Source organism: Corylus avellana, chromosome ca1 (assembly GCF_901000735.1).
Source record: "Corylus avellana chromosome ca1, CavTom2PMs-1.0".
Lineage (NCBI taxonomy): Eukaryota > Viridiplantae > Streptophyta > Magnoliopsida > Fagales > Betulaceae > Corylus > Corylus avellana.
In genome coordinates this window covers 35,660,691-35,686,238 of record NC_081541.1, presented here as the reverse complement: position 1 = coordinate 35,686,238, position 25,548 = coordinate 35,660,691, and the positions used below count along the sequence as shown (strand labels likewise).

The window sequence follows — 25,548 nt, the reverse complement described above, 5'->3', positions numbered from 1 at the left end:
TAGACCGGCCACCCCCAAAAGCCAAAAAAAAATAAAAAATTGTTTGTCCATGGGGTGGTCCGGCCACCCCCTATGGCCAAGATGGGGTGGTCCGGCCACCTTTTATTTTTTTTAATCTTAAATAATATTTTATTATTATATAGGGGGTGGTTCGGCCACCTTTTATTTTTTTTAATCTTAAATAATATTTTATTATTATTTTTTATTAGTGAGATAAGTGTCCCATTTGTGGCTCTAGAATTTCTTCTCAAAAATCTTAGATATAAACTAAATATTCTCCCGTCCATTTTAGACTGAAGAGAATCCTATTCTATCAACATGGTTCCTTTCATATTGAGTTTTTATGCAACGGATTATTTTAAAAAGTAAATGTTATAAAATGATGTAACAAAATGGAATTTATCATTCTATTCTGCCACGTTAACTTTGTAAATTTTTTTTAATAAATATTTTGTAATTCCTTGTTGGAAAATACTGAAGAGAAGAGCTGAACGGGATTTTTTGTGTCTCTCTAAAAATAACGTAACTCTTCAAATTATGATTCAGTTTGTAATTTACCGTTACGAAGCCCAATTTTAATAATAGACCCGCCCTGCATTCTCAAGAACCAAAAAGATTGAGCACTGATCAGGGTAGCTGAAACACTAGAAGATCATGGGTGAGTTGCATGACGACATGGATGGGTTTCATCACAATAGGCCCTGCTTCTTCAAGCTCATCTTGCATGGCCACAACACTGAGCACTTGGTGATTCTATATCCCTTTGCTCTTGGATCTATAAATTCTTTATGTTTATTGTTTCTTTTTTTTTTTTTAGAAAGTTTTTCTGTTTGTTTTAGACTTAAAAGGATTGCCATTCACTCTCATGTCTGATTGAGCTATCTAGCCAGGGTACTTGACATCTAGATATCTAATCTTATTGCAATCTGCAATGGTTTCTCATCATCTGACTCGATGTTGATGCTTATTATGCCGAAAAACAAAATCTGTAGTCAATTTCTGTTGTAAAAAACCTAGGAAAAAATCTGTCAGAATTTTTTTATTTTTTATTTTTAAAATGCATGAAAATGTGATGGAATACCCGAATACATGAGGTAGTGCACTTATTTTCTTGCCATTCCCACCCATGCTGCGATTTTTTATACTGTTCGTTTCACAGAAGCTTAAGTTTGATGTCCTCTGTTTCTTTCATAACTTGCAGCGAATCCCACCAAAATTCGTGAAGCGTTTACCGAAAGACTTGCCTGGTCAAGCAATTCTTAGGGATTCCTCTGGTGATGAGTGGCGCGTTAATTTGTGCCAGAATGCGGAAGGCATATTTTTGCAAGATGGTTGGAAGCAGTACTGTACAGAGCACTCCTTGGGGGACAATGAGTTCTTGCTTTTCAAGTATAATGGAGAATGGTGTTTTGATGTACTCATTTTTGGGAAAGATGGATGTGAGAGAGTTTATGTTTCTCTTATCAAGAGAAGAAGGGGTAGACCAAGAAAAACCTCTCTTCCTTCACTTCTCCATGTGTCTAAGACTATCAAAGACAGTCCAGGTACGCATTCACAAGTACTGCTTTGACACAAACGCTGGTGGGTTCTTGTTGTTGTGGAAGTACGATTGTGGTTGATTGGGTTGTAAAATGGGAATGGGTTGAATTGAAATTGAAATTCTCCACTCTAGGTAAGAGGCACTGCATGCAAACTGTTTGCGACAATTCCTCAATGACCCCTCGATAGCTCTAACTAACTCACTTATTTTATAGAAGGATCATCTGATTCTTTATTCAAACTTATAGACCAGCTAACAAATGCTTACATCCTAATCCAAACCAATTGATAATGAACCCAATGAACAGATATACAAACAGGCTTATCAAAACCCAAAGCAAAGCACCAAAACAGAACAGATAGCAATTGCCCTTATCTCTTATCCTACAAAACAACCTTGCAATACAGGCACACACTTGCACACATACAGATACAAACAGAAATATTAAATTAACTGCATTTGGAGACACAAGAATAAACACAGAACATTAGAAGGCCATATTTCCTTTTGAATGTCAAGTTTTTATTGCGAAATTACTCAATTACATAGTTTAATAAGTGTATGGCTTTCAAACCGCAAAATGCACACACATCAGTAATAAAACCTTAAATCCTTCACAAGCTAGATTTCAAATGTGACGAGTCAACACATTCTACATGATGAAGCAGACCAGCTTAAAAAATTCAAAGAGGGAGACATCCAGTGAAGGCATAAAACAGAGGTAAAGGACCTTCGCACCCAGAAAATTGTCTCACAACTCAAATTTTTTGCAGATAAAGGGACGAAAAGAAAGGTCGTGACAAATAACACAGACCTGCCTTTTGGGGAAAATAAGTTACAGAGGAAATGCTACTCTTCGAGACCAATGGCCGAGTCTTTTACCTCTGACTTTCCTTACTTCAAGACCTGCATGACAAAAACTAATGTGGGGAGGGTGTCCCTACTGGTAATTCCTTTCTTTTTAATTCCTTTTCCTTAGTTAACTGTTGGCATAGACTACTGTCCAGTGACACACACACACACACACACACACACACACACATCATCATCATGTTTTTTGATAAGTAATAACTAGTCTTATTAAAAGCGTAAGGCACCCCTAAGTACACATGGAGTAAACAAATGGATCACCTAACTAGAAAAGGAAAAGCGAGCAAGGAAATCATTATAACTAATCGACAACGGGGACAAATGTGCTACAGGTCTTGAAGTAAGGAAAGTCTACAGGTTGTTGTATTTCTCTTATTATGCATTATGCCATTATTGTTCTAAGCCATTGGTTAAGATCATATATTCTTGATTCAACCATTTTTTTTTACTACGACCCATTATTGTTTGGCGATCTTCATAAGTTGTATCCTATGTTTTTATTATTTAATTTTTTTTTTTTTTTGAGTGGGGGTGTGTGGAATTTTGGAAGTTCTTAATTGGTTAACCAGTTGGGTCTTCATCACTCTGATATGAGGTCTTATTTTGTAAGACTAAGAGATTTCGATTTAAAGGATTATAATGTGTTGTTCTCCATGCAGAGTACCCATTTTACGTTGTTGATGTATAGAATGTACAGAATAATAGAAAAAAAAAATTATTTTTTTGTGTGTGTCAGTGTGTGTAACAAATTTGCTTTTAGTCAAGTGTGTTTTTGCAATTTTGGGTACTTTGTTGATGTATAGAACGTAATGAATAATAGAAAAGAAAAAACTTTTTGTTTGTTTGTGTGTGTTTAACAAATTTGCTTTTAGTCTTCAACCACCAGATCTCTATTTCTCTCCACCGTCAATATTTGATAAGCTAATTTACAAAAGGGTTATTTATTTTTTTATGCAGCAAGTCCCAGCTCTCTTTAATAGAGCAAGGACAAAGGTTGTCCTGCGGAATTTAGAAGATAAATCTTGGGAAGTGAATCATTTGAGGCATGGGAATAGGCATTTCCTTTCTGGGTTGACAGACTTTGTACGTGATAATAAGCTCAAGATTGGTGATATCTGCATATTTGAGCTTTTGGCGAAAAATGAAATCCGAGTCCATGTTTTCCCGTGACTGAAAATTGAGTTAACCTGTAAGAGAGTTTAATCAAGTAGGTATTGCATCTAGGCTTTATCTTAGAATCTCCGTGGTTTTCAGTTTTTCTGGTGGAAGTTGAATTATAACTATGTTATCTCTTCAACAAGCACTTTTTAACATGATCAGATGTCAGTATTCTTAGATTGCACTTAACTTTCCTTTTTCTATGTTAGGCCTTTTAGAAGACTCGGAAGCCTAAGAATTTCTAGTCTGAATTGATCATGTTGTTTCAACTTTAGCATGTTTCATTTTTTATGACTAGCTAGCAAATTGCTGATCATATATTCATTAAGCATCTTCTACTAGACCTGCATGGACTTACAGAAGTCGCACAAGCCTAGAGTTGCAATTGAGGAATTGAAGATGATCCCAAATGAATCTGAGTGCATTTTCTATTCCATTGTTTGAATTCATGTTCACTAGTAGGTCCAACAAAAACCATGGCTCTTTTGTTAATGTGTTTTGGGGGGGGGGTGCTTTTTTTTTTTTTTTTTTAATTTGAATTTGCATGCTAATGAATGATGTAACGTAGAGGTGAAAAGTGCTGTGTTTGTAAGAGTGTTTTGTGTTTGCGTCATTTGTTGATACTTTCGTTTTGAAAAGAGAAAAAAAAAAAACAAGAATTTTAATAGAGGGAGCCAAACGTGGTCTTAACTATATATTGAACTCTACTGTCTTTATGTGGCTAAAAGCATTCCCATAATACAATGTGATCCACCTCCAATGTCTTACTATGCTCTTCTTATTAAATTTTTTTGTCTTAATTTAATTTTGATGGTCAAAACTTTGAAACGATTTTGGGTTTGGTTCTCAATTTGAGATTTTTTTTTTTTTTTTTTGAATTCATGTATATTATGTCAAGTTAGAACCATGATAGTCACTGACCTTCACCTAAAATGGCATATTTGATGTGATTACTAAGCAATACCCATTGCACCTAAATTCGATCGCTACATATCAACCACATTATTTCACAGTGGCAACAAGTGCAATTTCACCCACATTTTTGCATTTGCATGTTATCACATTCAGCCTACTTCGATTAATTCTATGGCATACTTTCTTTCTTTCTTTTTCTTCAAATTTGGTGGAACAAGTTTTAGATTGTTGTGACCCCAAATCCTTAATCACAATACCAAATACTTTCAAAAAAAAAAGAAATATTATATATTACACTTTTATTCAATTTTATTGACCTGGTATTGCCAATCAATTATCAATGTTTATATCATTATATATATATATTTTTTTTTAAAAAAAAACGATTAGATTGGTAAATAAAATAATAATAATTTGATATATAGCATTATTATTGGTACAACAAACAGCCAAAATATTGGCACTATTATTTATTATTATTTTTTTTTGTGGGTAAGTCCTAATTATGAGAGTTGAGTAATGAGACTTGACTTACTGGCACACTGTATTTCTACACACCCTGATCCGACACGTATACAAAATATTGGTCCTATTGCTGGTTTTGAATTTTTATTTAAAAATAAATAAATAGAACTTGTCCTACAAGAAAGGAATAAAGCCATAAAGGATCTCTCCTACTACTGGCTTCTCCTAGTGTTGGACTCGGTGTCCCTAGATCTGATTTTAGTGCTGAGTTAGGTTCACTCGTCCCGGCCAAAAGAGTTGACTCGTAAGACCAAACTCAACCAAAATAGGACAATACTTCTTCTCCACCCAACTTGCCAAATCACAACCGTTTGAAAAGATTAATTCACAATTTTTAGCTAAATTAATAAACAATTCATATATTAACTATTTAATTTGGAATTAAAAAATAATTATTTATTATTTTATTATTATTATTATTAATGTTGTGTTTATCTGGAGGGTGGCGACAGGGGTGAGTGAAGGGAAAAGAGACTCAACTCGTTCAACTTTTTAGGTCAAGTTGGGGGTTTTAAAAAGGTTTAAAAACGGAGTTTGACTGGGAGGAAGAGAAGGAGGAGGAGGAGAGGGTGGGAGAGGGTACTTTAGATCTGAAACAAAGCCTTTAGAGATACACTGCAAGGACAGGAAGCTCCAGGTTCTTCTCAGAATATCAACGCTCTCTTCTGTCTGATTAATTTTTCGCCTCCCCTAACGAAAAATAAAGAAGACCAGAATATTACCATTATGCCACGCCCTTATTTTCACAAGCTGATTCTCTCTTCAACAATCCAAGCCAAACAACTGGTACCCAAATCTCTCTCTCTCTCTCTAGCTCTAGGATTTTGGGTTGATTTTATTTTTGTTTGTTAGTTTTTTAAGGAGAGGGTTGGGTTTCTGTTTGGTCCCGAAAAAAATTGAGCGAGAAAAAACGGGACGGATTTGGGATTTTCTGGGTTTCGTTTTCACAGTTCCTTTCTTCTTTGTTTTCGGGTTCCCTTTGTGTTTTTCTTTTGAATGTGGACTTTTGTGTTTTTTCATGGCCTCTTATATAAGATTTTTTTTCAGGGTGTACTGAGATTTTGATTAGGCCCTAGACCCCCCTCCAAAAAAAAAAAAAAAAAAAAAAAGCTTTTTGCGTGCAAAAAAAAAAAAAAAAAATTTGCTGCACTTTTTTTTTTTCTTTTTTTTTTTCCCAGAAAACCCTTTTCTCTTTTGGGGGACTGAAAATTTGTTTGGCTGTAGAGAAATGCTAGGTAAAGTAGGTGAACAAAATTTATTATCTGATGTTTATTGTTGAGGAATGAGTATAATCAAACGTAGCTCATCAAGATTGTTGTGCCAGACTTAAGAGGGTTGATAGTGCTTTTATCTTTGAGAACTTAAATGCTGAACAGATAATATTTTTAGTTTATTTTTGCTCCATATGTCTCTTGAGTAGAATTTTCCTTGGGATATTCATATTAGGTGTAAAAGGTGAAAAAGTGCCTGAAACTAATTGGATAGTAGATTTTGCTTTGTAGGGAGGACATCCTTCAAGATGAAAGCCTAAAATGAAAGGAGTCTTGAAAAATGTAGTGTAAAATTTTTAGGAAATATTTTCTGTGGAAACAAAGCGGGTGTAGTGATTGAGTAGTCACATGTTTATTTTCCTTTCATTTTTGTGCAATGCTCCATTTATTACAATTCACCAAGAATAAAACTTTTTGAGATTTTATAAAAGCCACTTCTAACCCAATCCTCATTAAGTTTAGAAGTTTTTGTCATTAATTTATGACATGACACTCCTCAAGCAGTGAGGAGTCAATGCATCTTTCAAGAGTTACTTTCAGGATTGGAAGTTAATTGATCTTGAAAAAATGTCATCTGAAAGCTACTAGCAAAATAAAGTATGTTGTAGATTTGTGGGATGATGTCAATAATTAATTTCACTGTAATTGTTGGTGTACTACGTATATGCAGAACTAGTGGACTTGAATCCCAATGTCCATGCTATCATTATATTTTGGAGGTTATAATTTTAGTAGTCATGGGCAATTTTGAGTTATGCTTGAAGCTTTGCTGTTCTCAAACCTTGTGAGGTCATTCCTTGGCATTGGTGACGTTTAAGATGACATGGGTTAAGAAAATTGCAGCAGATCCTCTACAAAACTCAATTTTTATGAATGCTTCTTGGTGAACTAATTTTTCATCATTTTCATATTCTTTGAGTTATTGCCATGTCTGCTTCTTGGGAAAGTAGATACTTCCGATATCTCTCATTGTTGTTATGCGTGTGACACAATATTATACTTTTGATAATATTGCTGGACTTCTTCAGGATGTTTCTATTTTTTCCGTTAAAATGCTATCATTTTAAGGTTGGAGAATGAACTTTAGAGTTCTATTCATGTCCACATTTTTAGTGATATGCATACTCGATTCAACTCAACTAAGCCTTACCCTTAACTAATTGGCTTGGCTACATGGATCCTTTTATGCCACTTGTTCCTATGTAGGGCCATGTTCCTAATTACCTCTGTAACAATCTTGTCTTTACTTCATCTACAAGTGTAAATAATGCATTTCATTGCAACAAACAAAGCCTAACTTGATTTGGTAAACGCAGAGGATACCAGAAAATTTTGTCAAGAAATTCAGGCAAGAGCTTTCTGCTGTTGCTAGACTCAGTGTTCCCGACGGTCACGTTTGGCAAGTAGGATTGAAGAAGGTTGAGAATGGTGTTTGGTTTCAAGATGGGTGGCAGGAATTTGTTGAATGTTACTCTATCCGCGTTGGGTACTTACTAGTGTTCAGATATGAAGGGAATTCGGGTTTCTTTGTTCATATATTTAATTTGACGAATTCTGAGATAAACTATCACTCCAATTCTCTGAGTAACGTTCAAGGGCTCAATTATGGCAATCAGTATAATGTGTTTGAAGAAATGGAAGAGGACGACTCTGCACAAATCTTGGGTCCCTCGCCTTCATGCCTCACTACTGGGCCTTTGAAAAACAAGCTTTTTGGTGGATGTGGAGATCAATTGACACCTAGTAAAAGTTACACTCCTTCACTGCAGAATTTGTTCAATGGGTCTCAACTTAAGAATTCATTTAATTGGGATGGTGAAGGTAACCTGCATCCATTCAAGGGTGTTAATAAATCACCAGGAGAAATTCAACCCTCTAGAGATATAGGTGTTCAGTTTAATGCAGTTGAGTTTAAAAAGTCTTTGGATGATGGGAAATTGCGAAATCCAGGTCAAGAAATTCAAACAATTAAAAAAACCATGAGAAAAAAGCGGAAACCTGATCCTAGTAAGCTATTTAAAATCATAATCTCTTTTCGTCCGGTGGTGTTTAAAGGATTTAATATTCTCATCAATAATTCTATAATAATGCAGATGAGCTCGAGTCATCCGCTCAACATGAAGAGGAAGTAGAAATGCGGTTTAGATTTTATGAAAGTGCTTCTGCAAGAAAAAGAACAGTGACAGCGGAGGAACGAGAAAGGGCTATTAATGCAGCCAAAGCATTTGAGCCGACTAATCCTTTCTGCAGGGTTGTCCTGCGACCATCATATTTGTATAGGGGTTGTATAATGGTGAGCCATTGAAATTGATGTGCTAAACATAAATTCATGGTATTATATTAATGGTGTGCTCAATGTATAACGTGCTCTTTTTGGTTGTGCAGTATCTGCCATCCTGTTTTGCTGAAAAGTATCTAAGTGGGGTTTCAGGATTCATCAAACTTCAGACTCCTGATGGGAGACAGTGGCCTGCCCGATGCCTTTACAGAGGAGGTAGAGCCAAATTAAGCCAGGGATGGTATGAATTTTCATTGGAGAATAATTTGGGGGAAGGAGATGTTTGTGTCTTTGAGCAGATGAAGATGAGGGATATCGTGTTAAAAGTTACCGTATTTCGTGTCGCTGAAGATACGGGACATGTGGTGAACCAACCATTACAGCAAGTCAGCCCAACAAAACTAATTAGAAATTAATTGCCGGTAATTTTCAGATTTCTAAACTGTATCAAGTGACTTTTGTCTTCTTGGTGGCATGTCATTGATCTTATTTCCTCATGTGGAGTTTCGTTGCCATTGAGTGTCCATAAACTTTCCAAGATGACTTGGTGGAAATTCTAGTTTTTAGGAATTTGAACACAAATCTTATGCCTTGACTAAGGTTGTAAATAGATTGTGCAATCTAGTTTTTATCGAACTGGGCCAGAATTGTGCATCCTACTCATCCCCTTCCCTCCCCTCTCTTAAGATTTGGCGTTTTCAGCTCGAAGTACTATTTTATTGCTCCAATTACATACTAATTGCTGACTTTGTTGTGTGTATGCATGTAGTTGTGATTATCGCAATCTGGATGCATGTTCATATCATGTGGGATGGTCTTGTGATTTGAATTTGTTTGCAGGAATTCTCAATGTTTGTCATTGTTGTGATCTCTTACACTTAAAGAGCATGAAAAGTTCCACCTTTTTGAGATAAAATATTTATGTTATGCTTCTCATCTTTCTAGTTCTCATTTTGAAGAAATGGGAGATGGTTGCTGTCAACATCATTAGGTGTCTCGTTCTTCATGCTTAGCTCTGTACATATGTAAAATGATGTATGTATTGAATAGTGAATTGGCATGTAGAAGGTACATCAAAGAATTAATGTTTGTTTCAGTCTAATGCAGGTGTAAAATGTTTGTACATTTTAGCATGTCAAAATTTTAGGAAGGTTTCTAGTATAATAGAGCTTGTGAAAAACAAGATGGAATTCAGAAACTCCACTTGTAATGTTGGCTTTTTCAGAAGCTGTTCTTTCCCCAATGGCATAGTCATCGCCCGTTAGACCTCAAGATGACACCTAGGAATCCATGGATCCTGTCGTGACATAAATTGATTGCTCTTGTGAAGTGCTTATTTCTAGTTAACCTGCTCTCACAATTGTTATGGGAAACCATATTCTTGAGCAGGTTTCATGATCCTGCAAAACGTGTATGATCATCAATTGTTGGAGCGGCATATGTTGTGGAGTTTCTAATTTTTTTTTCTTTCGCTTTTTAAATATCCATCCCTCTATGAATCATAGATATGAATTAAATGGGGTTTGCTTAAGGACTATGTTTGGTTGTTTTCATGTATTTTCATTAACAATACGAAGGAAAGGGCAAGAGGGGGTCATGTATTCATTATTCTGCTTTCTTTCTTTTTCCGTTGCGTTTGTCTTTTCCTGTAGTTTTTTGTTTTTTGCGAACCCTCTAATTCTTAATGGGTCTTCTCAAGCTTTTAGGCTTTTAGTGAGCCTCTACTTTTATTTTGCCCTTTAGTGGTGATCTTCTTTTGCTTTTTCTATATGGCACTAAGTTATCTTTTTTCTCCCTTTTCGGCTTAAGCGGCCATCCTTTTCTGCATGTTTTCCACTAATCTCTTTCTTTTTCTTTTTCTTTTTTTGCCCTCAATCTTTTCCTCCTCTTCCCTGCAATAATTTGCACAAGCACTTGGTTACATTGAAAAGTGGACTATACTAAATTTTGGGGCTTAAAACTTTTGCAAGAAACAGTCAAGTCATTCTTAGGATTCTCCAATAATTGAAACTTAGCAGCCAATACTATATTAATAGGGAATATTGAATAAATGGGATGAAGCCTCATCTATGACATCATGGGAACAAGTTCTTCAACAACACAAGAATAATAATAATAATAATAATAATTATTATTATTATTATTATTATTATAACAAAGGTACCTAAAGAGCTGCTATTTCTTTCTATATGGGAGGCAAAAAGTATCATAAGCTAAGACATTAATTACTGCCACCGTAATAAATAAATTAGATTGAACCGAATTTAGCGGTGGTAAAAATGAAAAATGACGTTAGCGTGTAAGCGTTTTGTATAATTATCTTTCCCGAAGGAATGGCCAAAAAAGGAAGAAGTAAAACCAAGAATCGCCGTTGCCGGGGATCGAACCCGGGTCACCCGCGTGACAGGCGGGAATACTTACCACTATACTACAACGACATGTTTGTTCTTCTTTTAATTATTTTGCTATGAATTCTTAAAACACAAATTATTTTAGTATGAAATAAGAACATATCGACAATTTATTCCATTCCATTTTATTAAATGCCTTATGTGCCTAATAGTAATAGGTTTGGCCATTTAACATGGATTGGAGATTAATTTTGTTCATGTTATAATCCTAAAAGTTTAAGGATGATTTAACCAAAACCGTATCAACATGGATTGGAGATTAATTTTGTTCATGTTATAATCCTAAAAGTTTAAGGATGATTTAACCAAAACCGTATCTAATAGTCTTAAGACTTTTTTGTTAATGGTTAGGCTCTTAACAATTTGAATTGGTATTAGATTAAGTATCACATCATCGATTTGAGTCATGCAGAAGGGGCGATTTATAAGCTAGAAATGGATGAAAAACCTTTTACTTATAAGGGTTAAGGATTTAATTAAATCAGTATTCAACAAGCCTATGACTTTTAGATCAATAATTAGACTGTTATCGGTGCAACTTTCTTTTAATTAAGGAATTTTTTTTTTTTTTTTTTTTTTTTTTGACATGTCCACACAATGGAAGGGAGAGGGAAATTCGAACTAGTGACCTTGGCTTCATGAAGCGTAGTTCACAGCTGATTGAGCTACCTTTTGAAAACTTTTAATTAAGGAATTAATTACTCCTTATGTCCTCTAATATATGAAAGTTTACAAATACCTTATATCTTAATGGATGAAAAAACCCTTTCCCATATGCCCTTGGAAGGGCCAAGAAAGGGCAAGTTCAGATTTGAACCAAAAAAAGGGTGAGTTCAAAAAAGAGTGGTTTAGAAAAGAGGCCCTATCTTTAATTGATTCTTTATAAGCCAACCCAATTTATTCTTACTTTTTCTTGGCCACCATAAATTTAAAGGTGCACAATATTTTCTCTAGTCTGCGTCAGTTTTCCACCAACCATCCTCTCCCCCATCTTATCCATTTTCTCCCATCCCTCCCCATACAAAGTCTCCTTTGCTCCCCTCTATCTATCTTTGTACTTCCAGAAACTTAACAAACCACCGCAAAAAAGGTAACCCATATTCCCCTATATCACTCTAAGCACACTTCCTTGATATTCCTTTCTGTTTTGACTAAGTTTTTGTGTAATTGTCTTTGTTCTTTCTCTTTTTAGATAATAATGGCTACGCTTTCTCCGGCCACCATTACTGCAACGGCCACTACCACCATTGCCAACTCTAGGGGGAGGAGGAACAATGTGCATTACATAACAGGGCTGAACTCTTTTGGTGGGCTCAAGGCTCACAACAATGTGGCCTCACTAGGTCTTCCTGTATGCACCCAGCAGTCCTTTGCAAAGGTGGTGAGCTCCCTGAAACATCCATCACAAGGCAAAGGCAGAGGTGGGGGAGCTCTGTCTTCAACCTGTAATGCTGCTGCTGAGATATTCAGGATTGCAGCAATCATGAATGGGCTGACTCTTGTTGGAGTTGCAGTGGGGTTCGTTCTTCTTCGAATCGAAGCGTTTGTTGAAGAGACCGAGTGAGAATTTTAGGAGCTTTGATTGTTTTATGCTTTTGCTGATCATCAAGATTGTACCTTTTCTTGAATTATTCAATTGATGTATTAGATATATATATATATATTTATAACAAATCTGCAAATTGAGCTTCCTTTTGAAACTTATACCAAAGAGCAGATTGACAAACAACTTACTCTTTTGTTTTGACAAAGGTTTATTTAATTTCTAGGTTCTTATGTTTGCTAGTTTACCTGGTAGAAAGAAAGATAAGAACATGTCAAGTGAACTTGTGATTTCATAATTACGCCATGGCTGCCTTGTGTTCTCTATGGAAACACAAGTAGCAACCTCAGTTTGCATTGGTAAGGGTGCACCATGACTGTTGACGAAAACTTGAGCAGCAAACCAGAATTCTCTCTGGAAGGCCTTTGTAATATCATATTTCAAACTAATAAATGAATTGTAAAAGCACTTGCCCCCTTTAAATGTTGAGAAATGGTACACATATATCCTTTGAAATGTTCACTTCCAAGTACTCATTCTCTGACGTGGTACTTTCATTTGTTCTTTCATCCAATGGTGTGTACTTGGGAAAGAACACTTGAAAATATGTGTAGCGCTCCTCTTAAATATTTGCACAAACCCACTTCAAAGTAAGTGTTAAATCAATGCTTATCACAAAAGGAAAATGTTAGATTTAATTATTTAAGTAAAATTTTAAATATTTAATTGAAATGGGATGGGAATGACGGAGGTAAAGTTCGAACTCTTACAAAATATGGCAATTCATTAATAATTGTTTGAATATGACACTTCAATTCATCCATTTATGCATCTGCAAATCCCCTGTACTTAGAGAAAATATGACACTTGATCCACTTGTGATTTAGAATATTAGTACTTTGTCCTTCATAGTGTTATTACACAATTGTTGATTGTATAATAATAGTCATTTTCACAAACACCTATACCTGCAGGCTGCAGAGGTGGTGGGTACAATGTTATTTATCCCTAATTGAATCCATATGTTATTGATGCATAGAGCAAAATTCATGTGCTCTTTCAGTCATTGAAAGGACATGATTTCCAGGTTTAACATACTACAATTCTTATGGATGAGCTTGCTTGAAGCCATTAGTCAATATAGGGAGATCTACACCTCTGCTCTGAAGTTGCTCATACTCAGTTGACTGCTCCCCTGTGGTGCATTTTCCAGCTAATTTCAAGCAAATGCATCCACTGAAAATCAAAAGTCCTGAAACCATCCAACTGAATTGCAAATTACCCAGTGCTTTCGCTCTCAAATCAGCCTCTTTAGACTCACAAGTGACTGCTCCAATCATGTCGGCACGACCCAAATCCGAAACGCAACCTTTCGGGACAAACTGAGGAGCCCATAACATGAACCCCATAAGCATAAACCAGCACCCTTGTAGTGCGACTGAAATCGAAAGAACAAGAGCCGCCGGAAAACTGGTCGGGAAACATGTCACTGCCAGAGCAGCGACGAAAGAGACAAACACTATGAGCTGCAATAGCCAATGGTAGTGGCCTTCGAGACCAACATGATCAGCCGAGTGGAAATGCAGTAGAAAAAGCTCCTGACCAAATACGGAGGCTGCAAGGATTCCAACAACCCCAGAGAGGGTCTCTGATGAATGAGTCAGCTCTGCAGAAAGGGTAAAACCAGCAAAAATAGCAAGGTGGAGGAACATGGTTGCATGCTCGAAGTTGTCAAGCTTGAAAGCAAAACGAAGGAAAGGGTAGTCTAGAAGTTGCATGAAAATTGCAAAAACAGAGAAAGATAAGATGAAAATGAGCTCCAAGTGCTTAAGCTTGGATAGAGGGCCATGAAAAGGGTACCAAAACCTTACTCTAAAGTTAGCGGGGCTTTTGAGAAAAAAGGTTGTGATGGTGTTGATGGTGTGCCATAGACCGAGTAGGGTGAGTGCCAAACCAGGTATAATGTGCCCTACGAAGGTGCCCATGGAATGGAAGTTTCTCCTTTTAGAGATTAATGGAGCTTTGCCTCTTCTGCAATCCCACAAACCAGACCTTTAATACATGAAGCCATCAGGCACAATTCTGATAGGCGACGGAAAGTACTTCATTGTGGTAATCTATTCAAACTTTTGGCGCGTTGTGCATGGTGCATGTTGCATGGATTTCCACAATCAAGATAGCGTAAAGGGACACCCAATGTGTATGTGCACTAATTAAAGTTTCGAAATTCTACTGATGGAGAAGGAGATTGGTGGTGTTAACTATTTCCCCCTCCCCCCACCAAAAAAGATAACATAAAGCGAATGTTACTCCACAAACATTTTCCATATCATAACATTATGCTAATTGCCCAAAAAAGGATATTAGGCTACATTAGAGGAAGAGCCCTGTCTCTTTTTCCCATAGGATGAAAAGACTTCATTTAAAAAAAACAGAGATAACAGTTAACTAAAACAGTAATATTATTCTTAACACCATTTATCAGTCATTTACATTGGCCGATGTGGAATGATGTTGTATATTGTTTAGGTAATTTTTCATATCAGTCACTTAAAATGAAAAACAGAAAGAAAAGCTACTTAAAAATATCATATCAGTCGGTGTAAAATGAGTGTGATAAATAAATAAATGTAAAGAATAGTATTACTCTTAAATATTATATAGGATATGATTTAAAAAAATGAAAACCCAAGGGATTTTGTTGAACTAAATTAAATTAACAGAGATCTAGGTGTATTCTACTTTTTTATTTGTCTAGAGTGGTCTTCCACTATACCATAAAAGCCAAACATCACTTTAAGGTACCGAAGGCCCAACTCTTGAAGATTTGGAGGCGACGACGGGTATCCATCTGCATGTAGTGGAAATTGCGAGGTCTCCAATATATTTGTAGCCAAATAAGATCTTCCCACTTGTTAAAAGGAACCAACTCCCAGGTGGATGTTATTCAACTAAACTATTACTAATGATGGTACAATTGTAAGATTCCAAGTATATTACCTAGCAATTATAGTGGTGAGCAGAAAATCCTTGCTTGCAAATATCCACTAGGAAATGTTGGAAGTTGATAGCACATCCAAATGGCTATGTCCAGTTGGGATTTTTTGTCTTCCGTTCTCAATAAAAATATATTAATAAATAATTCAAAACACAAAAATAGTTTTTATCTTCATATCACTTCAAAATAAATTTTCGGACAAAAAAAAACCCACAAAGGTACAATTTTCGAAGGTTAAAAACAAATTCTGAAGTACCAGAGCATGTTCATTCATGCTTCTTCTTTTTTTAATGACGTGGAACTTCACCGAGTCATGGCCTTTCGGATCCATCTCTGGAGAGTAAACTCTAGATGCACAACCCCAACCTCCATAACCGTGTACATGGCCTCTCGTTTCTCCGCCTTATATGGCTGATGGAGCTACCGTAATTTTGATTAGCAATTCATCTTGAGGATGGCACACTCTTACAAGTTACCGTGAAGCATGACAAACCTTCTGAGAAATCATTTTGCTCTACAACATTATGAAAGTAAAGATCAGCAGTAGCTTACTGCTGATCTACAAACAAAGTGGATATCACAGTAAACAGCAGGTTGTATAATCTTACAATGGTGCATGTCGAAAGCCCATGGATGTTGCTGCTACTTCACGAGCCCCTTCAACTGTTCCAATTCTACCGTTACAAGTCTACTCAAAATGTTGGTTTCTGAGCTGAGCATGCCAACAAGCTGGTATTCAAAACAAGAAGTAACGAAAAGAATCTTCCAATCAAGAACTTGGCTTCAAGAGAAACCCTTTCTCCGTAAAAGTTTGGAACGCGTTGGATTAATAAGTTGTTTATGAATCACCATTTCCCACAAAGTTATCGACTTTGCTAATCCCCTCGATTAAAGAGAGATAGGTGCTGTCATCAGGTGTTATACCTTTACTTACCATTTCTCTGAGGAGCTCTTCAGCTTGATCACCTTCTTGGTTTTTGCATAAGCCTTGTATAAGAGCATTGTAAGTGAGAAGAGTGGGATTGAAACCTATACTCAACATCTCATCCCGAACTCTAAATGCATCCTTCAGATCACCTTTTCTACTATAACCACTAATGAGAGTATTATAACTAATGTTATCAGGCTTAATCCCCATTCTCTTCATCTCATTGAGAAGCTCACGAGCTTCTTCAACTTTCCCCTCCCTACAGCGCCCTTGCATTAAGGTATTGTAAGTCACTTCATCAGGAGGAACCTTCATCCTGTCCATCTCCTTCAAAAGCGATAATGCACGTTCCATGTTACCGTTAGCACAGTGACCATCAATCAAGGCATTGAACATTATAAGATCTGGCGAGATGCCTTTATGCTGTATCCTCTCAAACAAATCATCTGCCTCCTTCATTCTATTCCGTTTACTCAATACATGAATAAGTGACGTATATGTTACCCGTGTAGGCTGAATTCCTTTAGTCAACATCTCATCATGGAGGCTAAAGGCTTTATTGGCATCCCCACTTCTGCAATAACCATTAACCAAGATGTTATATGTAATAGCATCAGGAACTATTCCCTTCTTTCCCATTTCCATTATCATATCATCAGTCTCACCCATCCTAGCTTCCAAAAACAAGGCATGAATCAACATATTGTAAGTTGACACAGTTGGCATTACGCCCTTCCTAATCATCTCATCCTTATAACTAAAAGCCATCTGTAAATTCCCTTTATTGCAATACCCACCAATCAAAGCATTATATGTCACGGCGCTTGGAACCAACCGATTTTCCACCATTTTACCAACCAGCCCAGATGCCTCCTCAAGTCTCCCCCACTTACACATCCCACTAATAAGTGAAGCATACGTATATGAATCTGGTTCCACACTTTTAGCGTTCATGGCATTAAGAATCACCCAAGCCGCTTCAATCTTCCCTCTTGAACAATACCCATGAATTAAGGTATTATACGTAACAACATTAGGCTTAACCCCTAAAGCACCCATGAACTCAATAAACTCCTTTGCCTTTTTCAACTTCCCTTCCTTACACAACACATTAATCATTATATTAAATGTATACACATTTGATTTGATCTTCAGCCTAAACATCTCCGCATACAAAACCCAGGCTGCCTGCATTCTATTCAACTTCAACAATAAACTCAACATATCATTAAAAGTCTCAGTCTTGGGTACGACACCCTTTTCCTTCATCATATCAAAACACTCAAAAGCCTCATCAGCCCTCTTCAATTCACAACAAGCCGTTATCAACAAATCAAAAACAATACTACTTTCGATACTCAAATTATTGCGCGCAAGAGCTAACTCATCGAAAATCACTCTAATTGTAGCAATGCCACTAGAAATGGATTGCTTTACGAGTTTTAAAGAGGGTTTTGGGGATGTGAGACGGGCGACAATGGCGATGGCAAGGCAACGGGTTTTGATATCGAGACGATGGAACTCGATGTGGGTTATGAATTGAAGAACAAGCTGAGGGATTTCGTGGAGGTTGTAAAGTGTGGTGGAAATTAAAGAGGGAGTGAGGTTGGGCGCAAGGTGTTTGATCGAATGCCACTCAGAAGACTGGATCAAGTTTTGAAGGGAGCGCTGAGTGATCGGCAGAGGGATTGTAGGGGCGTCTTGAGGGAGGGTCTGGGTTTGTGGGAAGGTTCTTGGGCGAGGGGTTGAAGAGAAAAGAAGAGAGGAGGAAGATCGGTGTGTGGGGAAGAGGGTGGTTTTGAGCTCGTGGCGCTTGAAGGCTTGGTATTTGAGGATCTTGTGGGGCTTCATCGTGGACCTTCAAAGAGTAGCCAAATATTAATTCAAAATGGGTCTTGAGCTCACCTTATGACAACGCCGAGTGGCGCTTGAAGGCCCGTGGCGGTGGGTTTCAGCTGCCGCTGCTGCTTCAACTAGGGGCGCCAGAAGAGCAATTGCGATTTGCGAATGCCGGCGCTAAGTGGAAGTGGGATTTCAAGTCGCTTTTTGAATCTTCGATAATCGTTTTATTTTAAACCGCTATGTGAAGTTAGTGGTAATTTTGGATCCGAATATTTAAAATTTTAAAGAAATAAAAATTCTTAAATTATAAAATTTAGGTCTGTTTCTTTACATCCAAACGCTTGAAAAATATTACCAATTAAAAATATGTCAAGTTCGAGTTAAAAATTAAGTATATTTTAATCACATTATTACTCTCTATATTATAAAAAAGCTTTGAATAAAAAATTGTCATACGATTTTAAAAGAGAAAAGTCTTTGCAAAATTGAAGAACAAGTCTTTTTGGAAAATAAAGTTTTTGAATTGTCTCGATAACATGCCACAGTTTTAATATGTGATATTTTTCAAATGTTTCGATGTAAAATAATTGCCTAAATTCTATTATATACTTTTGATATGAAACATGACAAATTTATTGGCTGAATTGACCGCAAATTATGGAGGTGCTAGCGAGTTAATTAAAAAATTATATACTGGATGCCTATTGCATGATTGCATCCATTATGCTAGCAGTGAATCTTCTATCAATATGAACCCGCTACAATCATTAGGTTCATTTTCTACAGAATATTGAACAAGGCATCACCTCCTCTTTGGATTTGGAGCATGAAAGCCACATGGAGCCCAAAGGCCCCAAAACACATACATATTTCAACCATTCCAGGGTCTCAAGGTATCAACTGACAGTCAAAAATGAAACTTGTACACATTTCTCGTGTAAATGAAGCAAAACTCATATTATTCCTGCTAAGTATATTTATTAACAAAAGTGTCGATCATAATCAGGAAAAGATATCATAACTATAGAGAGCTTTTCCCTAATGACTATAACAACAATTTTCATAAATGGAATAAAATTTCTCAGTCCGAATTACGTATAGGTAGAATACAAAAATCTGCTCACTCATCTCTTGCACACATTATGACTAGTCGAGGGCCTAACAAAACTTGGTTGGGAAACAAATTTGTCTACCACTTCTCCTCCCACAGCTCAGGCAAATCTGCAAGACAAAAGCATTCAAGTGATTTACAGGCTTACAAAAATAAAACAAATCGAAGCTGCACATGAACTCATGAGAAATGAGTCAATGACCATAGTATAGAAGCACTGGTACCAACAAAAGACACGTTCTTGAAAAACTATAATATGATACTGCTGGAAGACGTCAATTAATTGTACATTTGTGTATAACTTATGTTAATTGTTTATTTGAAAGATAAATCGCAAGTACCAAAAGGTTAAAAAAAAAAAAAAACATATCAATTTTTTTTCAGTTATCTAAAATTAATATTCAAGCAATAATAGATAGGAAAAAAGCATATATTTCAAATAAATGCTACTCAACATTCTTAAGTGTTCATCTCTTAGCATTATTTCCAATATTTGACGTCAGAGCTTTTTTTAAAAATAAAAAAATTCATTAAAAGTGCAAGGGGTGCAACCCAAGTACAAAGGAAGCATATAAGAAAAAAACAACGAGCACATCAAGAACGAGAACAAAAATCTGCATAGCTAGAGACATGGAGAGGGCAGTAGCAAAGATCCACTCAAATAGGATTTAAGAAAACAAGTTCAAAGATCCGAGCTCGTTCTCTCGCGATCATCGAAACTTTGAGCGTTTCTTTCTCTCCAAATGCACCACATTAAAAAGGAAGAAATTGCATTCCAAACAATATTGATATCATTCTAGCTAACCTTTGTTTTTTTTCCAACACACAAAAAGATCCACCATCCGTCCAGGCATAACCTACTCTACCCCAAAAATCTGAAGTACCATAATCCACAATTCTCACATGAGATCACAATAAACAAAAAGATGATTTGGAGTTTCCCCACTCTTTTTACCCATACAATACCGATCTATCACTATGATGTGACGCTTGCGGAAATTATCTAAAGCGAGAAATTTACCAAGGGAAGCTGTCTAAGTGAAGAAAGCCAACCCCAAAGGACCCTTAGTCTTCCAAATGTTCTTCCAACAGTAAGGGGAACCAACATTAGGAAGAACCTTCTAAAAGGATTTGACCTCAAGAGATCTTCTTTTCAAGAGTGTCCAACATAGTCTATCATTGCCTTCCCGACCTACCCTAGGGGAATACAAAACATTGAAGAAAGAGGATACGTAGTCCGCCTTCCAATCATGCACCAACCTGATGAAGTTAATGTTCCAATGAACCCTATCATTGCTAACACTCCGAAGGTTAGCCACCATAACATCCCTATTCCTTGCAAAGAAAAATAACTCCAGAAAAGATTCCTTCAAAAGACAATCTCCACACCATATGCTAGAACCTGACACGAGAGCCATTGCACCTACACACTAGTAAAACCATAAAAAACATCCCACTCCTTCCTAATGTGTTTCCAAAGACTCATCCCATAAGCTCAAGTGACCCCCTTTGTTCAGCATCCACCCACCAAATTCCCATACTTCTCATCCCTAATCTAACGCCAAAAGGCGTCTCTCTTCACGGCAAAATTTCATAACCACTTGTCCAAAAGGGCCTAATTGAAAACCCTCCAAACTGAATAGGAGTACAAACCTTCTTCCAATTAACAACATGGAATTTAGCTCATTATCCAAACCACCCCACAAAAAATTCCGCTGCAATTTTTCTAACAGATTAGCAACACCAATCAAGATAGGAAAGAGGGAAAGGAAATAGGTAGCAAGGTTGGAAAGAGTGCTCTAAATCAACGTTACTCGACCACCCTTAGACAGGTAAAGTATTTTCCAACTACCTAATTTTCCCTCAATTTTCTCAATGCTAGAATCCAAATAAACTCCAAAACATTTTAAAATAGCATTTAGAAGTCCTTTTTGTTTTAAAAAATTTATTGACCCAATCATGTCCCAACCGTGTCCCAATCATATCGCCAAACAGTCCTACTCCCCATCAAACTATCCTGACTTAAAATTTTTTATTTTTTAATTCACGGACACGTATTTGGTGTCGGAGCCATATCCATGTTCGATTCATGTCAAGCACAAAGATTTCAGCAAGTGTCCATGCTTCCTAGTCTTCTACCACTTTAAGCAAGCATTACACACACTGTCATGAAGCTCGAGCCAACAACTTGTGAAGCTAATAGATGTGAAAAGCACCAACCATGAAGAGAAAATCCTCTTCGCTTTAGAATTGATTCAGACATGTTCTGCAAATACTTAGAAAAACACTCATTTGAATATTGAGCTATGACCCGACATAAACACACAAACACAGGGAAAGAGAGGTGTTAATAAATTTTGCAATTTTGCTTGATTTTAATGGTCAAAACAAAAATTGCAAGACCAGCAAATACATTCTATTTTCAAATGATCTAAGAGTGTTAGAACTTCCATACACTCAAAGGCTCTTCGCTAATCTGCAAGCGACTGCAGGGCTCCAGATGAACCATATCGGCTCAAATTTTAAATCAATCATGAGCCATTGACCAACAAAAAAAATATATAGCATCCACCGAACAGTTCTAGCTCAAACAATTGATTTACATGATAGCAGGAGAAATGCCCATGGGTGAAGGAACCAGCTATTTTCCTGCGAGGCGAGGAGCCCGTTCTTATTACACGTTCCAAGAACCCCAAAAACCAGTAAAAAATTTAATATCCAAAATTCTATATCCTTACCTGAATCCTCTGAAAGTGAACATATTAAGGGGCTTTTCTAATATTATATATATAAGCATCAAATTAGGAAATTCATAGTAATAATAAAACCTGAAATATTCCTAAGCAACGGCAAGGGGCTGTTGCTTGGGCGGGTGGAGATTGTTCTTGTTTCTCTGATCGGAGTCTCCGAGAAAGTCTTCGAGGTTGTAGACGACGGTGATGTAGAGGGAACAGCTAGGGCAGCGAGCGATCTCCTCGCCGAGGCGGAGGTCGTCCTTGGTGATCTGGAAGAGGTCCCCGCACGGGCACGGGTACGTGTACGCCTTCAGCTCCTCGTTCCATTCCATGTCCTCGATCTCCACGTCGTCGTACGACATCGTTTCCCCCTTCTTCCCCTTCGTCTACCTTTCGCTCGCTCTGTGCTGGGCCGGGACTGAGGCCGATTAGGGTTTTAGAAGGAGATCTCTTTCCAGGGAGAAAGGGTTTATAGAAATACAAGTTCTAAAATATGAGACATTGGAATCCAATTTTGCGTCAGTAAGGGAGAAGTTGACGCGAAGGATAAGCCTTTATACGTGAGAAAAATGCTGACGTCAGCCACGTGATTTACAATTTTTTATTTTTTATTTTAAATTGAAAACCGTGTCTGTCAGAACACCCCCAAAATTTCCCCCCACCGCGCTACGACAACCGCCGGAAGGCCGCCGCTATAGCTTCCAATTGCCGCCCCTGAGAAGAGCTCACACATCTTCTCACCGGCTTCGGTGCTAGAGTTGGAGAGCTCCGCGTCCAACACCATTGGGAATCTCACCGACGTGGTCAAAGAAGAGGGTGTTGATACTAATGCTGAGATTGATTTGGCAGGCCTTCAGATACCCGAAGATTTGCGTCTATTTGGTGCTGTTCCGTTTGAGCAAGAGCTCAATTTTGTGCCGTAGTTTGAATCCCACCGCTTTGATAATATTGGGCAGTTTTTGGACGGCTTCGATGTTTGTGGATTTGAGGATGGTGAGCCTAGTGTAGTGTGCTTCCCGACTGGGACTTCGCTGATTTTGGCGATGACATTGCTGGTTGGATGAATGAACCCGTCTTCTTCTAAAAAATACATAAATAAATAATTGATTTAAAAACAAATTATGATAAAAAAATTTAAAATTAGTGCATTTATTAGTCTACATAATTTTACATTATTTATATTTTGTAAAAGAGCTATTAACGTTAACGTTAGCTCTTGCTCCATCTTCCTTTCCCCTCCCCCTTACTCTCCTCTTCTTTCCTCCCCCTCTCCTTCTTGTTTCTTTATTTTTTTTTATTTTTTGTTCAGTTTATTTTTTTGATTTTTTTCGATCAGTTTAATTACTCTGGCCACCCCTTTACTTATGTTGCGCTGCCTCTGTCCGCCCTCTATCGTGTTTTGCCGCTCTTCGCCTCCCCGGAATCGATCAGGCTTTAAATCTAGTTTTTCAAATCTAAATCTAATCCCCTCAACTGGTTTTGCTCAACCACGCGCCAGCCCACCGTGCTCCTCGACTCTTTAGCTGCCCATCGGTGCAAATGGCTCCATCTCGTCCACCACACGTTTGCTAGTACGCTTCGCCTCTCTTGCCCTGGTTGTTGTAGTTGTTTATTGATTTTTTTTTATTATGTTTTTTATTTTTATTTTTTTGGAATAAGGATTTGACTTCTTAAATCTACTTTCATGAGTGATCTTTGTTAGGTAATGGCCGGGTCCTAGATTCAAACAATTGTCTCGCATCAAAGGAAATCCCACCAACCAAGACCAGTGCATGAGTGTAGGGGTGAAAAGGCGGTGCTAACTACTAACCACTTTTAAAGGCTATTAGGAAAAACCATTAATAGCTTAAGCGGTTACGGTTAGCGATTTTAGGTTTTGAAAAAACTGCTAATTGTTAACCACTAACCACCTATATATATTATGTAAAAGTATATGAAACAACATTATTTTTGTGTTTATGTATACATAAATGATGTCGTATATAGAAGTGTATTATTGTATTACCATAGAAATAATGTTGTTATATATATATATATATATAATTTTACATTTTTTCTTTTAAAAAATGGTTAGCAAATTTTACTAATCACCTAGGCGGTTACGGTTATTTGTTTTAACCAATAACCGGTTAACCGTAACCACATTTTCACTCCTACGTGAATATACAATTACGGGTGCCATTCAAATCAACCATAAGTAGAGGGTTATCGAGGATTCCCCACAACTAATAAAGGCCACAATTATCCAAGGCCACGATTGCTCGTTAAAAGTCACTCCAAAAAATTATTGAGTAGCACTGATGACCGAGAATTCGGGAACCACAATTGGTGATAGCAACTCGAACCAAATTAACCAATTGCAACAAACGCCTATATAAGGTAGCATCCACACAACTAAAAGAGGTCGACTCTTTGCAATTTGAGTTGTTATTATTCTCTATAAAGTTTACTAACTTAAGCATTGAAGTTATTTCCCGTCACGCCTGACAAGCTATTTTGTTTAATTTTTTATTTATTTTATAGGTTATCATCTTTCTAGCACGTGTAGTCCATTCATTAAAACTATAGCAACACTTCCAAATATAAGGTGATGTAGCAACCCATTTAACAACATAATGTGCAACAAAATTAGATCATCTTGAAATTTTCAAAGCTTTCCATTTAGAACTGGGAATAAGTGATCTTAGATATTGGTAATAACTGGATTCGTTCTGTGGTCTAAAAATAAAAATAAAATAAAAAGAAAAGGATCACTAATGGCTAGGATAGTAACCAAAGAGTCACCTTTAGAAATGTGATATTTAGTTACTTTTGCGATAAAGTGATTATAGAGTGTTTATTAAGAGTACATTAATATATATAGTTGAACACAACTTTAGTCTAAAAGTCTAAGTTAATGGGCTAATGAGCTAAGGTTCACTTAAGTATATTAAGCGCTATTTTCTTTTATATTTTCTTAATGTGGGATACAATACTCACAAGTACACTTACAACATCGCTAATAAGATCTACAATAATATGGTTTTTGTTATCCAATGGATCCTGAAAAAGGTGTATGAACTGAAAAGTAATGCTATACATCAATTTTTTTCTTTTTCTTTCTTTTTATACTAAGTTAAGGTGACTTAATTGCAAAAATATTCCCATCTTCTATAACGATTTGTTTGGTATTAAGATTTTATAAATAAAAAGTGAAATTTTAAACTAAATAAGAAAAATAGATTGTTTGAAATTACTTTTAAAAAAATTGTGATTTAAAAATGTAAAAAATTTACAATATTTTTCTAAAAATTAACAAATTTAAAAGCTAAATTATGATTTTAAGAGTCAAATTAAGATTTCGCCAAACACTATTTTTCACTCGCATTTTTTTAAATTGGAAATCCAAATTAGTATAGACAATGTGTGGCGACGAAAAAAGTC

The 25,548-nt window shown here is 36.6% G+C and overlaps 5 protein-coding genes and 1 non-coding gene across 7 annotated transcripts; 2 read left to right on the top strand and 4 right to left on the bottom strand.

Moving 5' to 3' along the window:
• The first annotated feature begins 563 nt into the window (after positions 1 to 563).
• LOC132178632 (B3 domain-containing transcription factor VRN1-like) lies at positions 564 to 9,317 on the top strand. 2 transcript variants are annotated; one of them, XM_059591104.1, is made up of 6 exons: positions 564 to 747; positions 1,202 to 1,544; positions 2,314 to 2,486; positions 7,596 to 8,286; positions 8,373 to 8,572; positions 8,665 to 9,317. In XM_059591104.1, exons 1-6 carry the CDS (start codon positions 655 to 657, stop codon positions 8,971 to 8,973), a joined length of 1,809 nt encoding a protein of 602 aa, XP_059447087.1. In that variant the 5' UTR covers positions 564 to 654; the 3' UTR covers positions 8,974 to 9,317. The 2 variants fall into 2 exon arrangements, with proteins under 2 accessions (XP_059447087.1, XP_059447097.1); XM_059591114.1 differs by lacking the exons at positions 564 to 747; positions 1,202 to 1,544; positions 2,314 to 2,486 and adding an exon at positions 5,477 to 5,794.
• Positions 9,318 to 10,923: 1,606 nt separating this feature from the next.
• TRNAD-GUC (transfer RNA aspartic acid (anticodon GUC)) lies at positions 10,924 to 10,995 on the bottom strand. The gene has a single exon. It is a non-coding gene; the product is annotated as a tRNA-Asp (tRNA).
• Positions 10,996 to 12,166: 1,171 nt separating this feature from the next.
• Positions 12,167 to 12,532, top strand: LOC132171053 (uncharacterized). The gene has a single exon (XM_059582263.1). It carries the CDS (start codon positions 12,167 to 12,169, stop codon positions 12,530 to 12,532), a length of 366 nt encoding a protein of 121 aa, XP_059438246.1.
• A 776-nt stretch (positions 12,533 to 13,308) lies between these two features.
• Positions 13,309 to 14,707, bottom strand: LOC132178642 (uncharacterized). Its single transcript, XM_059591125.1, has one exon. It carries the CDS (start codon positions 14,494 to 14,496, stop codon positions 13,618 to 13,620), a length of 879 nt encoding a protein of 292 aa, XP_059447108.1. The 5' UTR covers positions 14,497 to 14,707; the 3' UTR covers positions 13,309 to 13,617.
• Positions 14,708 to 14,736: 29 nt separating this feature from the next.
• On the bottom strand, positions 14,737 to 18,457 carry LOC132178625 (pentatricopeptide repeat-containing protein At2g15630, mitochondrial). The gene has a single exon (XM_059591093.1). It carries the CDS (start codon positions 18,286 to 18,288, stop codon positions 16,348 to 16,350), a length of 1,941 nt encoding a protein of 646 aa, XP_059447076.1. The 5' UTR covers positions 18,289 to 18,457; the 3' UTR covers positions 14,737 to 16,347.
• Positions 18,458 to 19,217: 760 nt separating this feature from the next.
• LOC132178661 (diphthamide biosynthesis protein 3-like) lies at positions 19,218 to 22,719 on the bottom strand. Its single transcript, XM_059591149.1, has 2 exons — positions 22,219 to 22,719; positions 19,218 to 19,500 (listed from the first exon to the last, which is right to left on the bottom strand). Exon 1 carries the CDS (start codon positions 22,485 to 22,487, stop codon positions 22,230 to 22,232), a length of 258 nt encoding a protein of 85 aa, XP_059447132.1. The 5' UTR covers positions 22,488 to 22,719; the 3' UTR covers positions 19,218 to 19,500; positions 22,219 to 22,229.
• Positions 22,720 to 25,548: the final 2,829 nt, after the last annotated feature.